Raw genomic sequence first — 17817 nt, forward strand, 5'->3', positions numbered from 1 at the left:
ACCTATCTTGACGACAACAAGGTTGTCGTCAAGTCTCCACCAGAGATTGGGTAAGACATGACAAGTGTCACATCATTTGTTGTGTCAATAAATCTGTCTCTGCTCCTCAGTTGGTAAGCTCTCCAGAGTCAGACCCAGCTGCCTGTTTTTCTGAACTTAGTACAGGACCTGCCAAAGAGTAGACATTTAATAAAGGTTGAAAAATATCCCCCAAATTCAACCTCCCTATACTCCCCTGGCTTGATTTTCTTCTGAGGCTGGCTCCCATTGATGCCTTGTACTTTCTAGACAAATAATATCAAGCTAAGTGGTAATTAAAACTCCAGAAACAGGCCCAGAGGGATTAAGAGAGTAAGTACTGGGCAGGTAAGAGTTTTTCATGTGACTCTAGGCAATCCAAGAGATAACTTGTTCCAACAAAATTGTTATGTTGGAAATAGGTGGGGGGATAACAAAGGTAACAAAGGCTGAGACATTTAATAAAATGGAAGTAGTAGAATTAGTACAGGAGGAGAATCATGAATTTGTCTTTTTGTCTGTCTATTCTGCTTTCATTTAACCTAGTGGTTCTCAAACAGGGATAATTTTGCCTCCCAGAGGATACTTGGCAATGTATGGAGACAGTTTTTAGTTGTCACAACAGGAGGGAGGTATGTGCTACTGGCCTCTGGTGGATAGAGACCAGGGTGTCACTAACATCCTACTATGTGCAAGATAGCCCCTCACAATAAGGAATTATTCAGCCCCAGATGTCAGTAGTGCCGAGATTGAGAAACCTTTACCTAATTCTAAGCCTCACACCTCAACATTTCTCCAAAGGAGAAGTAGGGGCAATATGGCAGATACAGCAAGATTAATTAGTCACTATTTCCTGAATGCTCATGAATGTACAGTTGCCTGGATTTGGTATTTTGAGGGCTATAAAAAAAGAAGTTTGTATTCCCTGTTCTTCCTAGACCACTTATGAAAACAACTCTCTTGTATATCCAGAGGAAGGCAGTACATGGTGGGCACCAAGTAAGTGCTTTATGGAGGAAGGAGAAAGGAAGATGTCAACTTAGGCTGGAGTGGCAAAGGTTTTGGAAGCAGAATAACTCAAAGTATTTGGGAAGAGAATTGACTAGAAGAGATGGATTAGATAGGAGAGTGGTAGGAAATCTGGCTTAGCTTATTGTATATCCACATGCTATACATTAATCATTATTTCATTTTTGATGGCCCATGGCGGAGAGGGTGTGTTAAATCCAGAGTATCTTGCTGGGCTTGGAACCCAAGGAAGAAATATTTAACATTTAAGCTCTGTTGTTTTGGTCCTTTGGTTTCTTCTCTTCTTAATCTGTATTTATCACCTTATGGATAATCCCACATTTGCATCTGTGGTCATTAGTGTGCCCCTGAACTCCAGACCTGAGTCTCTGTGGGTTGCATATAGTCACTGCACATCCCAAAAGTGTCTCAAGTTCAGTAATTCTGGAAGTCAGCTCATTTTTCTTGACTCATCCTTTTCCAATGACAAGTTCCTCCTCCTGTCTTCCTCATCTAAGTTTGTTTGTTTAGTCAGCATTTGCCAAGCACCTGGACACTTAGGAGAAAGATGAATAAGACAGTCCTTCTTGCCAGAGGATTCTGTGTAATGGGTAAGGTAGATATGTAAATTGGCAATTAAATATAGCATGAAAATTCAAGTGATCTAGCATATTAGTCTGTTTTCACGCAGCTGATAAAGACATACCCAAGACTGGGCAATGTACAAAAGAAAGAGGTTTAATGGACTCACAGTTCCACATGGCTGGGGAGGTCCCACAATCATGGCAGAACGTAAAAGGCACTTCTCACAGGGCAGCAGACAAGAGAGAGCGCCAAGCAAAAGGGGTTTCCCCTTATAAAACTATCAGATCTCGTGAGACTTATGACTACCACAAGAAGAGTATGGGGGAAACCATCCCCATGATTCAGCTGTCTCCCACTGGGTCCCTCACAACGCAAGGGAATTATGGGAGCTGCAATTCAAGATGAGATTTGGGTGGGGACACAGCCAAACCATATCATCTAGGATATTTGGAAATAGAGGAGGGATACATCAGGATGCCAGCCTGGTGAAGAGGAGGGTCAGGGGATATCAGGCAGTGTTGCCTGGAGGAGATGGTATCTGAACTGATCTTAAAAGATGGAGAGATGGGGGTTTACCATGGAAAGATAAGCAGGAATGAATATTCCAAGTGAAAGGCCCTGTATACGCAAGGCCTGGAGGAAGGAAACAGCAGAGCATGTGCAGGGAACAGCACGCAGCATGAGGTACAGGGTGAGGAGTGGGGCAAGAGAAGACCAGAGAGGGGTTCACTACCCAGGCTCCCAACTTCCTCGTCCACACCATCCCCTGCCCCCGCATCCCACTGCGTGTTCCAAAAGCAATCAGTTACCAATTTCCGAAGTGCTTCCTTGCTGTTGCGTGTATGATCTGTTATGTTCCTCCCATTTCATCGTAATTCCTACAGTTTTCCTGGCCTTATCACAGCCCTTCATCCTCCCCAACCCTTCTACCCCTACCCATGGACCTCTCAGTTGATTTCAGTCTCAATGTTAACAAGAGCTTGCATCCAGGCATATTTGCCCCGGCTGTTAAGAATCACTCCTCTGTACCTTCATCTCACCAATTGCTCACTATCAGGCAAGTAGCATGCACTTTCAGGGCTCTGCTCAGATCTTCTTCCCTTATTCCATCTTTTCCACCTATTCAACTTCTTCTCCCAAAAGCTTCTGTTTATTTTCTTTGCGAGATCACAGTACTTTGCGTGTATTTCTTTTCTTATATAACTATATGTATCATATGCCCTGAGAGTCAGATTGGCATGTGTTCAAAGGGTAGCTACCATTTATTAGTGATGTCACTCTGGCCCAGCGACTGCACCTGATTTTGATCTTTTCTGTCTTTATTTGTGCTTAACCACATTGTTACACTGTGTAACATTAGTTAGCTCTGGGTGGTAGGATTAAGCTTGCAGTTCTTTTAACCCATAGTATTGAGAGCTAGATAATTTTAGTTGGTTATAAAACTGTAGTGGTGGTTCAGGCATTATAGAAAACCTAGCATAATTATGAAAAGGTTCTGGAGCCTGACACCTTGTGTTCTAATACTGCCTTTGCTACTTCCTTGTCTGTGTGTTCTTAGGCAAGTTACTCAACTTCTAAGCCTGTTTACCCATTTTTTTTAAATGAGGAGAATGATAGTAATACTCATAGAGTTTTTTAGTGTGAGTTAAGTGAGTTAAAGTCTATAAAATGTTTCTTGTGCAAGACATATAGCAATAGCCAATATTTAATGAATGGATACACTTATTATGAGATAACCAACTGTCCAGAACGATGTATGGATACTTACTTGCAAGCCTGATTTTCTTATCTCTTTTCTCTGGAATCCTTAAAGATATTGGCCTTCTGTATATGTTGGGAAACTGACTTTTCTTTGTTCCCCAGACAGTTCCTGGAAGTTATGGCTAGTGCTCTGACTGGTTATCTTCACTCTGTTTCTTCTGAAAACTTATTGGATGCAGTGTATTCATTTTGCTTGATGAATTACTTTCCCCTGGCTCCTTTTAATCAGCTTCTGCAAAAAGACATCATCAGTGAGCTGCTGACGTCAGGTAGGATGTCATTGCAGAATTGTGACCAAAATAAGACACTACCACTAGCTACCATATGACTCTGAATGGGGTCTTAGTTGGAGCATCGTTAGTTGAAATTTGCAGAGCAGGTGTTACTGTGGAAAGGGCTGATAAAGGTGAAGTCAAAGGATAGTGCTTCACAGCAATAAACCTACAGACCCTTCTTTAATGACAAGTCCTACATGTAGAAAAAAATAGTAAGAAATGCATCATTATTCCTTTTATTTACACTCTATCAATCTATACAAAGGCTAACTGTTCAGGTTGTTCTTTATGCTTTGATTGGAGCTGTTTGTAATTCCTAATCCTTTCTTACCACATTTGAAGCCAACCTAAGTCAACTTTTGCAGCTGCAAACACTTAGTCACTCCTGGCCTGTGATGAGGGAACACCTGTTAGATCAAGAAACCAACTGGCCACCAAATTAATTAGTTCATTTACTCTTGGAACCAAATTAACTGTTGACTTTTAGTCTTTAATATTAAATAAGGCAAAGCAATATCCAGGTAGATGTACAAAATTTGAGGCTATGTCTGAGAATAGAGTAGTTCAGAATTAAAAAAAATAAATGTTTTAAAATTCCAAAGTTGAGTTGTGAAGAGTCAGTCCATACCACGTGCTGATTTTTCAAGCAGTGTAATAATGGAGAAACAGCCTTGAACCCCGAAAACCTGGATTCTAGTTCCAACTTTGCCTTAACTAATCACAAGGCTTTTTAACATTCCTGGGCACTTCCTTATCTATAAATTGAGGAGTTTAGACTAAATGACCCCTAAAGATATTTGAGGCCTTAAAACATTATCAAGTGCAGGGCTTTGACTTAGACCCTGTGGAAACCAGGGAGACACAGAAAGGGTCCTTGTGATGAGAAAGAGATCATTAGAAATACAAGTGCATTTATATATATTTATTTATTTATTATTTTATATCTATTACTAAATATATATTAATATAGTTTTTTAATGTTGCATTTATTTCTTCTTAATGATATACTCTCTTTTTTATCTTTTAGATGACATGAAGAAGAATGTTCACAAGCTGCATATTTTGGATACTTGTCTAAAACTTGATGATACTGCTTATCTCAAGGACATAGCCTTGTCACTCCCACAGTTTCTGCGGGAGCTGCCACCGTCACATCCAAATGCAAAGGTGGCAGAGGTGCTGAGCAGCCTTCTGGGAGGTGAAGGACACTTCTCAAAAGATGTGCACTTGCCACACAATTATCATATTGGTATGGGACATTATATGATTTCCTTTCATTTTATTGTATTTATTTTCCCTTTTTTTTCAGATATAAAAATAGGTATTTGAGGCAGCAGTTTAGTGTAGTGCAGCATTGCCTGTGGAACTGGCCTGATTCTTGCCTCATAAAATTCTTGTGACCAATAAATCAAATTCTACACATTTTTATGTGTCTAAAATCCCGAGACTAGTATCTGACACATGGTTAGCTCTCAATATATTTTAGCTACTGCTCTTAGCATTATTGGTAGTACTATTAAACATTTTGAAACAGAAAATCACTTGGGGCTGATTGCGGTGGCATACACGGTAGCATGTGGAGAGGCTGAGGCAGGCGGATCACTGGAGCTCAGGAGTTCAAGACTAGCCTGACCAACATGGTAAAATCCTGTCTCTACCAAAAAAATACAAAAATTAGATGGGCGTGATGGCATGTCCCTGTAGCCCCAGCTACTCAAGAGGCTGGGGTGAAAGAATTGCTTGAACCTGGGAAGTTGCTGCAGTGAGCTGAGATCACACTACTGCACTCCAGCCTGGATGACAGAGTGAGACCGCATCTCAGAAAAAAAAAAGAAAGTCACTTGGAGCAATGTTTGAAAAATTAATATCAATTCTTTCCTTTCAGATTTTGAAATCAGAGTGGACACTAACAGGAATCAAGTGCTTCCATTTTCTGATGTGGATACAGCTTCTGCTACAGATATTCAAAGGTTGCTTACATATATTTTATTTGCTGCGTTTTCTGAATTTAAATCCTAATTATAAAAGACTTGATATTAAATAGCGGTAGTAAAGCTAAGACTTGATGTTTGTATGGAGCCTGCAGCACACCAAGAGACTTCTCATCCATCAGTGTATTCCTTAGAAAGTGTCAGTGTGGACATTGTGGTTGAATACACTGGACTTCAGTGGGACCATTTAATGAGACAGACTTTTTAAAATTAAGTTTTGAAGCTACAGTTCAATAAAACAATATTAATATAATTGAAACTATCAATGCACTGTAAACTTTGGACAAGATAATATAATAGTGATCATAAAGAATAAAGACTTGAGGCTTCTACAAAAATACCCAATCAATATTTTGCTCTACCACCAAGACATTTCCAGAGGTAGAGAAACTGTAGTTTTTCAATTAAACTGTATTTCTATGGGTCAGAGCACATTGAAGCTAATCCTAAGTTGTTTCCTTGGCTCACACATTACAAATAGAGTGTCTCTGGGGAGAAATCGGATGCTATACCATGAGAGAACATCCTGCCTCTTCAGTAGATGCGTAAGATCATGCCATCATTGCACACACCCGTGGGTCAGTTACCCTTTATGTAAAGGCTCTGCTACATGGATCCTGACCCCAAGGGACTTAGATCTCCTGTTACTCCACTGGACACACGCACACATAAGTACGATAGAAACATACAGAAAAAAATCTGTAGGATCCAAACTCTTATCTGCCCATCCCTCTTCGTTCACACACAGTTCTGTGACTCACCTCTTTCTGAATACATCTAGCTTATTTCTTGGCCATCTTTTCAACTGCTGTCTTTCCTATCAGTGCTACCCATCTCCCCTCAGAAGAGGCTTTCTCTCTGACCTCGTTCCAAGATCACTTTTCTTTTTCAGGTGCTCCACTATTCTGGCATAATAAAAATCACAGTTGTTCTCAGCATAAAGTCATGAGAAGTGAAGAATGTGAGCATTCCTTTAAAGACATAAAATTTGTCATATAACAGCCAGAGTATAGGTGAAGGCAGTAAGGATATAAATGTCTTCTTTTCTCCCAGTGAACTAAGTATTTCCAAAGTGCCAGGAACAATGAAAAAACAAATTACACCTTCCACATTTTTGTTATATTTACAGATTTTATTTTTTTTAACAGTCTTGCCTTTCTCTTGGTGTTTTCTTTCTTGTATTTAAACTCCTAATTCTGTTTTTTAAATACTGCTTTCTCTGAGAGATAATATATGCAAGAAGAGCATTTACTATTTGGTATTATTTACACCATTACTACTACTGGTAGAATAAATAATTATACTGAGATCAGAAATCAGCACTGCATAGAAAACCCTTAAAATTGGTGCTTTCATATCTGAAAATTTTCTGCTTCAAAAACGTAGCCATCCTTAAAGGGAACTGAGAGGTAACTGTGTATAATGTTGTATATTTTTGGTTTATAAAGTAGCCTTGTATAGTGGAATATCTGCAGAGGTCAAGTAAGAGAAGTGAAGGACTAAGACAGGAATATCGAGGATTGTGGTCAGTGGAGAGCTCAATTGGAAATCTCCAAAGAACAGGAATGCAGCAGGACTAAATGGTAATATCGATAACTGTTCTTGTCTTGTTTATTTTTGTTTTCAGAGCAGCTGTGCTATGTGTTTCGAGATCTGCTTATTGTTTGGGTTCAAGCCATCCCAGAGGATTCCTTGCTATGAAAATGCGGCATTTGAATGCATTGGGTTTTCAAGTGATCTTGGTAAGAAAAAAATGCAAATGAAATATTCTTTAAAAACTAATGTACATTCTAACAGCTGCCAGGAATCCTGTGGTTGAGACTGGTTACTAGGATTAGAGGAATTGTCACCGTTATTGGAATAAGTGCTTTAGTTACTGTTTCTTTGAAAAAGAACTTTGCTAGTACACGATTTGGGTTCTGCTCAGCTGATTACTGGCATTATTAGAGCTTTTACAAATGTTGTTTTGGTCAGCTTTAATCCTTTTCTGCTAAGAGGAAGAATGCAAATAATATATTTTCATATTTAAGACACACAAAACCATATTTAATTTCCAGGTTATCTTGAATAAGGGAAGGAAAGATGTTAAACCTTTGTTTTCATGGCCTGTGTGAAGCTGTTACGGGATGTTGTTGCCAGAAAAGGCTGGATGGTTCTAAGAGGATGGGTCTTTCTCTTCCCTCTTATGCTTCAATTTTATTTTGTACAGCACAACTTCTCTTGAACAGCCTCTTCAGATGTTTCTAGATAGCAGGAACCTTACAAATACATTTATATATATGTTACTGTTGGAATCTATCTAAATGCCACTCATTTGGTCCTGCGCATAATGTAAGATGTAAACATTCCAAATCTTCTATTATTATACTTCAGTATCTAGAAATGGATTACGTGTGGACTATTGAGATTAAGATGACTCCTTTCTCTTAGTGGGCTACTATTTAAGACTTTGTTTTTTATATTGCTGATTATGTATATTCTCAGGAAGATTTTCCCAAGAAAGCAATTTTTGCGCCATTTAGAGGACCTTTAAAATTTGTATAATTTTCACAGTTAAAGCTTTCTTAAACCTTAACATGTAGTCTTATTATGCCTTTAAAATATGACTAGTTATAAGGTCACATTTGCTTTCAAAAAGCTATTTTCCTCATGTTATTTACTATGTTTGGATCTCTAAACTAGCTCTTATGTTAGCATCGTCTCACAAACTGATTGTTTTCCTCTTTCTTTGGTAAGGTCAATAACTGGGAGATGGACAAACTAGAGATGGAAGATGCAATCACATTTTTGAAGACTAAAATCTATTCAGTAGAAGCTCTTCCTGTTGCTGCTGTAAATTTGCAAAGCACATAATCAAGTGAAAATCAACCTTTCATATTAGGAGACATGCATTTGTAAAAATAATAAAGACGACAATTCAGTTGTCAGTGGAATTAACCTCTCTGCTAAGACAAAAAAAGTTACCTCAGTTCACTATTAAAATTAATTTTAAGAATGGAAGAAATGTTGTTACTGCCATTTTAAAATATGCTGAGAAAATTCCAGAAGGGTTATTTTTCCAGCCACACTTATTCCCTCTAGTACCCACATATTTGAGAAATTTGTGAGCTGTACATTTCACCTTTTCATCTTTGATCTATTAAAAACTAGTGAGGGGTCACAGGCAGGTTGATTTGAGTAGTCCTTGTGTTTGGAATCTGAATATTGATACTCCTGCTCTCAGCTATTCTAAGACTTGGGGTTATGCCTTTAAATCATTTTCAAGCATTGGCCAAATAATAATTGGACTAGGTTCTAAAGTTGTCGAGTGTGTAAGAATTAGTGAGGTAGCCTGTTGAAAATGAATGAGGATGGTATTTGTATTTGTAATAAGCACCGCAGGTAGAGATATTTCATGGGTTACAATAAGAGAAACACGGATGAGATAATAATATGTAGATGGCAAGGAGTCTTGCTGTTGTTGGGTCCTTCCTTTCTCTTTCTTTTTTCCCCCTCACCCCTCCCACAATTTCATGAAGTCTTTTAAATTAAATACATAGTGGAATTGTGTTGTGAATCAGACCTGAGGACTCTTTTTTCAATTATGTGTGTTCATTCTTTGTTCAAATATTCGTCCAAATTCAACTACTTTGTTCAGTATGCCTGTCTAGCTGGTATGTGTCTCGCTGGGGATATAGTGATGAGTAGGCATGGTCTCTTGTGGAACTTACAGTGTAGGTTTGCAAGTTGGTGTTATTCTACCCCCAGGTACACAGACATGCAATTACTAGACATCTTAGTATGTGCCAAGCACTGCTAAGTATTCATTTGTGTGCTGTCTTTTCATGATCTGAACCCTTTGAGGTGTAGCTACTATTATGATTCCCTCTGTGTCTTCATTTCCTCATCTCTAAAATCAGGATAGGTTCTTTGCCCAAGGCTACACAGAGTAGGGGAGGGCTAGAGTTTGAATGTGAGCTGACATGGGCTTGTAAGAAAATACAAAAACTGGGACAGGCGCGGTGGCTCATGCCTGTAATCCCAGCACTTTGGGAGGCCGAGATGGGCAGATCATGAGGTCAGGAGATCAAGACCATCCTGGCCAACATGGTGAAACTGCATCTCTACTAAAATACAAAAAATTAGCCAGGCATGGTGGTACATGCTTGTAGTCCCAGCTACTCGGGAGGTTGAGGCAAGGGAATCGCTTGAACCTGGGAGGCAGAGATTGCAGTGAGCCAAGATGGCACCACTGCACTCCAGCCTGATGACAGAGCAAGACTTCGTCTCCAAAAAAAAAAGGAAATACAAAAACTGTAGCAATATGACAACATATGACAACAGCTGCCAGGTTGTGTCAATTTATCCAGCTTGCATTTAGAAAAGGTTGAAAGGAAATTTAGTGATTATTTAATTGTTACTTCCCTCATTTTATGGATGAGGAAGATAAGGCTCAAAGAATTTTCCTTTCCTGAAGTCTCATCTATGCCACTGGTTTCCACATCATTTCATCCTGACCTGCTCTTCAGCTTGTGTCCTGGGAGATCAGGCTTCTGGTTCCAGATTGGACAACCTCTAGTTTTGTATACTTGGCTAAGTGATTTAACCTCATAAGCTTCAGAACAAGATGCAAATATTCTGTTATTAAAGAAACTAACGTTTTTTTCTTTAAATGTTGAGTGTACATTAGTTTTGGGTGGCTAATTATGACTCCTCTTCAAAGGATTTGACAAATTTGTGAATATTTATGACCACTTTTTAGGGTAGTAATTTTCAGTTTGTAATAGTTAACCTGGCAGATAAAAAGGCATCCCTCTTTTACTAGCATTCTAGTGTTAGCATTCTTCATTGCTTTGTAGCAATGAAAGAGAAATGGGCAAAGAGCTGATGAACATGAAAAAAGTTCTACTTGTAAAGATATCCACATTCAAACGGATGAGATGGTTTTGCCTTTCAAATTAGCAGTGTTTTTTTTTCTTTTAAGAATTACAATGCTGACGAAGGTGTAATGAGGCAAGCACTTGCATAAGTTGTTGGTAGACTGTAAATTAATACTTTTCTGGAATGTACTTTGTGGGGTTTTCTTCTCCCATAATTTAAAAAATAGCTTTATTAAAGTATAGTTGACATATAGTAAACTGCATATATTTAAAGTGTACAATAAGATCAGTTTTGACATACACACACACACACACACACTTGTGAAACCACAATGAAGATAATGAATATATCTATCACCTCTAAAAGATTCCTCTGTCTTTGCTTTTTCCTCTGTCCTCTAAAAACCACTGATCTGTGGCACACATAGAAAAAGTATTAGGAAAGATATTAAATACTAATTTTGTGTGAGATATCCAAATAATTTTTTTCAGAATCCTTAATGAGAAGCTTGATCTTGCTCTAAATATAACTATAATATATAAAATTGTATTCTTGAAGTGGCTACATGCAATTCTTTTATTTTTTTAATTTTAATTTTTTGTTTTTTAAAGATAGGGTCCTGCTGTGTTACCCAGGCTGACCTCAAACTCCTGGGCTCAAGGGATCCTCCTGCCTCAGCTTCCCAAGTAGATAGGACTGACTATAGGTGCAAGCCACTGTGCCCAGCTCAATTCTTGATTGAGATGTTTTATTTAGTTCTCTGAATTCTCAGTAACCATTGAATAGAAACTTTCTTTACACAAAGGTGATGAAACAGTTTAGAACTTTTAAAAAACATTCAAAAATCAAAAATTTTATATATACATAACCTAACAACTCTTCTTGTCATTGAGAAAATGTGATGGTATTTTTTTGTGATAATACAAGTGGACCTCAAATACATTTGAAGTTTTCATACCGAGTATTTCCAAATAACAATGACATTCCAATTTATAGAATGTTATGTGTTGTGACAGTTGTCGCCCTGCAACTAGCTTGGACATCTCTAAGCAAATAGAAGTTTCTGTAGGATAGAGATTTGGGGCATCTACTTGGAACTGTACCTATGAGGAGCTGGCATTCCTCAAATCCCAACTGACTGCACTTTTCCATGAAATTACCCAGCAGTTATGATGGCCAGTGGCTCACTCAGCTGCGAGCCACTTAGGTAGCTGGCAAGGTGACTGGACACAGCCTTGTCTTCACACAGCACATCACAACAGGGCAGCAAAGGACAGATCTCTCTCATACTCTTTATTCATAGGGCCTGAGAGGTAGACCACCAAGACTGCAGCTTGTTTGGGCTACCTTCTAGGGAGACCTAGGTGTGGAGCTTGCTGGCCAGGGTGGCAGTAACTACCCAGAAGACAAGAGATGACTATCTCTTTATACACTTGTTACCCATTTTTGCACACAGGTGTGCCGTGACTCACTGGTGGATCCAAAAAAAGCTGAAGCCTACATTTCCCAGAGTCCCTTTCAGCTTGAATTCCAAATGTGACTTAGCTTCCTCCATGCAGATGTACCTACTTGAAACTGGGAAGGCCAAATGAGATGGAGATGATGTTTCTGCCAACAAACAGCCACAGAGCATTTAATTTTTCTAGAATAGCAATAACAGAGAACCCATGGTGTGGTGTGGCAGGACAAGGAGTGTCCATTTTGCTGGTGGAGATTGTGGCTAATGTGGCTCTGGAGCCAGCAATGGGCAGCATGTTCATGACTTTACAGCTTCCAGGCTATAAGCAGAGATAGCATCTCTTCTGGGCAGCCAGTTCTGTGATGGTGTTCTGAGAGTCATTGCTGGAAGTCAGACTAAAGGCTGCTCCTTCAGCCCTTCCATTCATCTTGTAAGCAGGAGGCTTCTGTGCATGGCCAGAAACTTAACAGAAGCACATTGTGTCTAAACTAGGTTATAGTGGTTTCTGTTACCAGCAAATAAATCCTGATTGATAAAGATACTACAATATGTGCACATATATATGTTATAGAATCAAAAAAATTGGATACTTTGCTTTAAAAGTTTGTGAATTTTGCTTTTAAAGAATTTCCCTCAGGGCCGGGCACAGTGGCTCACACCTGTAATCCCAGCATTTTGGGAAGCCAAGGCAGGAAGATTGTTTGAGCCCAGGAGTTTGAGACCAGCCTGGCAACATGGCAAAACCCCACCTATACAAAAAATACAAAAATTAACTGGGTGTGGTGGCATGCACCTGTGGTCCCAACTACTCAGAAAACTGGGGTGGGAGGATCACCTGAGCCTAGGGGGTCGAAGCTGCAATGGGCCAAGATCGTGCCTCCGCACTCCAACCTGGACAACAGAGTGAGACCGTGTCTCAAAAAAGAAAAAAAAAATTAGAATTTCACTCAGGATTACAGACACTTGATGTTATGAAGACCTACTAGGAACACCTATGTATACTGCTGGCTGGTTTTACATGGCACCCCACCCTGAGCAGGTTTCTCTAGGTAGCAATAAAGGTTCCGAGGCAGAGGAAGGGAGAAGCCAACACACCTGCCTTTATTTTCCACTTGTTCTCCTTGCACCCAGTTTTCACCACACTTCCCCATGCTTTCACTACAACTCTGCCAGGCTCCTCTCAGGCAATCTCTTTATACCAGGGGCCACCTAATCCTGAAGAGGGAAGGGAAGATAGCGTCAAACTTTCACCCAATTATTTCAGGCAATCCATTTCTGTCTCTTTCTTTCTCTCTCTCTCTTTCTTTCTTGCTTAAAAAATGCAGAATAGAAGAAAGGCATGAAATGTATTAAATGTATAAATAGAGCTTTCACCTTGTCATAAGTTAAATTAGACAAAGAGCCAATGCTATTCTATTCGAGGACCTTTGAAGTGCTCAGATGTTGCTTATACTTATCAGAAAAATATTCCTTCTATCTTATTGTGAGTCCTGAAGAAAACCTAGTGTTAAAGAAAATCAATTAAAGATAAATAAAACAGGGGGGGCAAAGCCCCGTTCACCAGCTTGGGTTCAGATGAAGTTCCCCCCACGGCCTCTGCTCCTGTGCTGTTGCAGGCTGTTGTAACGGGGGTTCCACGTTGTGCAGGCCACAAGCCAAGCCTTGGTTGTACCTGCTTTTTACCCAGCTGCCTCAGGGCAGAGCTCTGCACAGACCACAGTGCCTTAAGAGAGGATAATAACACCCCTCAGTGTTTTCCTTAGAGTGCTCCCTGCGCTACAGCCATTTTTCAAAGCATCCCCCAGGCCGGGGTTAAGGCAGAACAGGTTTAGCTCAGTAACATTTCTTGAGCGATCTGGTAAATGAATCGCTTGAAAGAAAAACAGCAACTAAGCAGTGCGGTCACATTTTTTGAGAATACAGAGGCAAAATTACTTGTGAATGTACTTGCTCATTTTTCCAAAGGACGTACTCTGTACACTTAGAAGTATGTCACTCACATGGGGCTCTTCGTAGCAACACAAACCAAACAAGATATTTCTGAAGCTCATCTTTAACTGTGATTTGATATCATCTTGATTTTCTTAAAATTTTTTAAAGTTGTGATAAAATACGCAACATAATATTTACCATCTTAACCATTTTTAAATGGACAGTTTGGTGGCAGTGAGTACATTCACATTGTTGTGTAACAACCACTATACCATCCAGCTCCAGAAACTTTTCAACTTGCAAAGCGGAAAACACTGACACGTTAAACAGTAACGTTCATTTCCCCTTTCCCCCAGTGCCTGGCAACCACCATTTACTTTCTGTCTCTGTGAATTTTACTACTCTAGACACCTTATAGATGGAATTGCTCAATATTATCCTTTACTGACTGGCTTCTTTCAGTTAGCATAATGTTTTCTGGCTCATCCGTGTCATGGCGTGTGGCAGCATTTCCTTCGCCCGGGCACTTTGGGAGGCCAAGATGGAAGGATCACTTGAGGCAGGGAGTTGAAGACCAGCCTGGGTAACGCCCCCATCTCTACAAGAAAATTTAAAATGCTGGAGCCCAGGAGATGGAGCCTGCAGTAAGCCATGATCATGCCACTGCACTCCAGCCTGGGGAAAGAGTGATACCCTGTCTCAAAGAAAAAAAAAATTCCTTCCTTTTAAAGGTGGTATTATATTCTATTGTATGTATATACCGCATTTTGTTTATCTGCAGATGGGCCCTTGGATTGTTTCTACCTTTTGTATCTGTGTGTGTGTGTGTGTGTGTGTGTGTGTATGTGTGTATGTATTTCTAGAAACTTGTATTCTCCTGAGTGTTAAACTGTTTTAAGTGTTTGGTTTTTCATTTCTAGAACATTTTCCTATCCTAAAGTTTATCTATCTAGTGATCTATCATCTATCATTTTTCCTAAGGATCTTTACTTGTTTGCTTTTTAATGAAGTACAATATATGTTATCATAGTATATTTTATGTACCCTCATATCCTTTCACTGTGGATTTAATTTTTAGAAATAACAAAAAGTCTCATAAGGCGAATTCATTAAGCTGAGTGGGTGATTAAGTTAACAATAGCAATGACCATGTATTAGGTGCCTACTATGTGCCAGGCACTGTGCTAGCATTTCACACCCATTATATCATTCAGTCTTTACCACACCCCTGTCGGGTGGTTATTAATGGTTACTAATATTCATTTTATAGATGAATAAACTGATACTCAGGGCCTTAACTTCCTTTCTTAGGGGTGCACAACTAGAAAAAAGGCAGAGCCAGATCTGCACCCAAGTCCTTGTGACCCCAGAGCTCATGCTTGTATCATCACAGCAGTGTTACTCAAGCTTTCCTGGTGATTACAGTCACATGTACTTGACAAAACCATAAACTGCTGGGCCTGTCCCAGCGATACTGAATCAAAATTTACAGAGGAGGGACCTGAGAGATTACACTGCTTGAACAGCTTGGTACTGGGGACCCAGAGATCAACTCCAGCCCTTCTGTTAGCTCTTAGTGGGCTGGTCAGCTGGATCTAGAAGCCAAATTGACAGCAGGCGGATTAACAAGAGAAAAAATGTATAAATTTTACTAGTTTTACATGTACCTCGGGATCTTCACAAGAGAGTGAAGTCTGAAGAAGTGGCCAAAGTAAGATATACTTTTTAGACAAAGAGTGATACATTTGAGAAGAAACAACAGGAGAAAGGAAATCTGGCTAGGACAGTAAGATTTTCTAGGGGAGTCACAGGAGATATATGAGGGGCTGTAAAGCAAGTGGAAGATAAAGGTTATTTTGTTCATACGTTTGTTTATTCAGGTTCATTGCAGCCTCCAAGTCTCCAAGTCTCTGGTGATAAGGGTTCTTTTCTCACCCTGGTATGGATAAATCTCAGGGCCTTAGAAGAGTATCCGTCCCAGAGGATTCTTTATCCCTTGCTCCATACAGGAAGAGACAGATCAGCTCTTCCTTTCTGAAACTAAAATTTCTCCATTGTTTTCCATTAGAAATAATCAGCATACAAACTTTTGGATGGCACATCCTTCACTCCTCCAATGGTATCTACCATATTTTTGTTAAACATATAACAAGCTTCTAAGGTAATAAGATTAGGTTGTGCAGATCACAAATAGCTCTGAAGGCAGTTCCTATAGCAGAGTCTCAATTGTTATGAGCATTAGCTATTGGCATGATAGAACAGGCTTCAAAGTGACTTCTTTGAAGGACAAGATTTACTTGAATATTCTGCTTTAGAATCATTAAAATGAGCAGCCTCACTGCCATGTAGGCTCTACGCACAGTAAGATTAAGAGAGACAGCATTTTACAGTGAAAAGAGTAAGTCAACCCTGGTTTGGGATCTGGATAAATCTCTTCTCAGAGCCTTAGTTTCTTCATCTGTAAAATGGATTAATACCCAGTTTGAAGGACTATTGTTATATTAGAAATAACTATATATGCCTCGTCATGTAGTAGATGCTCATAGCAGTTCTTCTAATAATAAAGCAAAGTCCCCGTGGTGTACTGTAAATGTGAACCACTCCTCAGCAGTCATCCTTGTGTGCTAAGCTAGTGGACCAGGATTTCCAGCTAAAGTAGATCTGGAACCGAGTCTTGAAAAATGTGTGTAGAGAAGCTTCTATACTTTTCTTAAGTGGATGGCGGTGGCGAGGGGGCGGTGGCAGGTGCGGCTGCAATACTTAAAAAGGAATTCTATTGTGGCAATAAATGAATATGGCAAGAAATGAGTGTGGCAAGAAATGAATGACAATGGCCCCTAGGTGGTGCTGAATCATCATTTGAGTGCAAGCCGGACACTTGGTATTTGCGGAGGTGACTTCCCTCTGTTTTGAATTTCAAATAAGAGCAGGACAGCTCCCTGGGATGTCTGGGAAAAAGACCAGACAGAAAAGAGTCTTTTCACTAGGAGCGGGTGCACGAAACTCTTGCCCGTGAGGCCCGTCGGGTCTTCGGTTTGCTTTAGTTGGAAACAGGAAGAAGGGTCAGGCCAACTTGTATTCATTTGCTGAGAGCTGTTGGAGCTGTGACTGATTCTGACAGATCAAATACCATTTATAACACTCCTGTGGGGGACACTTTAACGGGGAGGTTAGTGCTAGCCCCTCCAGAGACTAAGTATGTTTGCGGGATGTAAGGACCCCTGAAATATACAAATATACATGTTAATGAATTTTAACAAAAATAACCCATTACTGTTTTCTGTGCAACACTGTGCATTTCTCAGCTACACCTGTCCTTTCCAACCTCAATTGCTGGGCAGCCTATTTTTCTTTCGGCATCAGAAGCGATAGCATCTGGGAAGTGAGTCTGATGAATTCTGTCTGGCAACCAACATCTTTCCAACTGCCAGATCCTGGGGGAAGAAACGGAGATGCTCTGGAGCTGGTTCAGGGCCAGAATGCACCTGTCCTTGAGGACCTGGTGATGGGGGAAGGAGGCTGGCCAAATGCAGAACTTCTGAAACTCCACTTCCTGAGTTCATTTCCATTTTGGCAAAATGTGACTTTGGTTTCCAAGGGAAGGAGTTTGCATGTATTAAAATGCCTCAGTGCCTGAAGTTGCTTTGTGTCCTCCACGAAAGCCTCCTGCCATCAATTCCCATCTCCCAACACATTTTCAACTGTGGTGTTTTGGGAAGGTAACCATAGCAACTAATCTTGTTCAGAAATGACTGGACCTATGCAGTAAACGGCGAGGTAACCCCATGGTAATTTTCAGTGGAAACCCAATATTGATTCTAACAATTGTATAGGCTGAGCACTGTTAGCTATTTACTAAGCACTGTTCTCTTTAAGACATTTGATTCTCACAACAACCCTATGAGGTAGTCATCATTATCCTCTTTAA

General features: G+C 39.9%; 1 protein-coding gene across 3 annotated transcripts in view; it reads left to right on the plus strand.

The window, feature by feature from the left end:
- The window catches only part of FASTKD2 (FAST kinase domains 2), a 24430-nt gene extending 15788 nt beyond the window's left edge, over window positions 1–8642 (plus strand). For all 3 annotated transcript variants that reach the window (XM_023219523.1, XM_023219539.1, XM_023219531.1), the window contains 5 exons: window positions 3475–3641; window positions 4675–4896; window positions 5533–5617; window positions 7266–7380; window positions 8375–8642. In XM_023219523.1, the coding sequence (XP_023075291.1) occupies window positions 3475–3641; window positions 4675–4896; window positions 5533–5617; window positions 7266–7380; window positions 8375–8491 (706 nt within the window). In that variant the 3' untranslated portion in view covers window positions 8492–8642. The remainder of the gene's footprint in view (window positions 1–3474; window positions 3642–4674; window positions 4897–5532; window positions 5618–7265; window positions 7381–8374) is intronic.
- The last annotated feature ends 9175 nt before the right edge of the window (window positions 8643–17817 follow it).

Source organism: Piliocolobus tephrosceles, chromosome 11 (assembly GCF_002776525.5).
Source record: "Piliocolobus tephrosceles isolate RC106 chromosome 11, ASM277652v3, whole genome shotgun sequence".
Lineage (NCBI taxonomy): Eukaryota > Metazoa > Chordata > Mammalia > Primates > Cercopithecidae > Piliocolobus > Piliocolobus tephrosceles.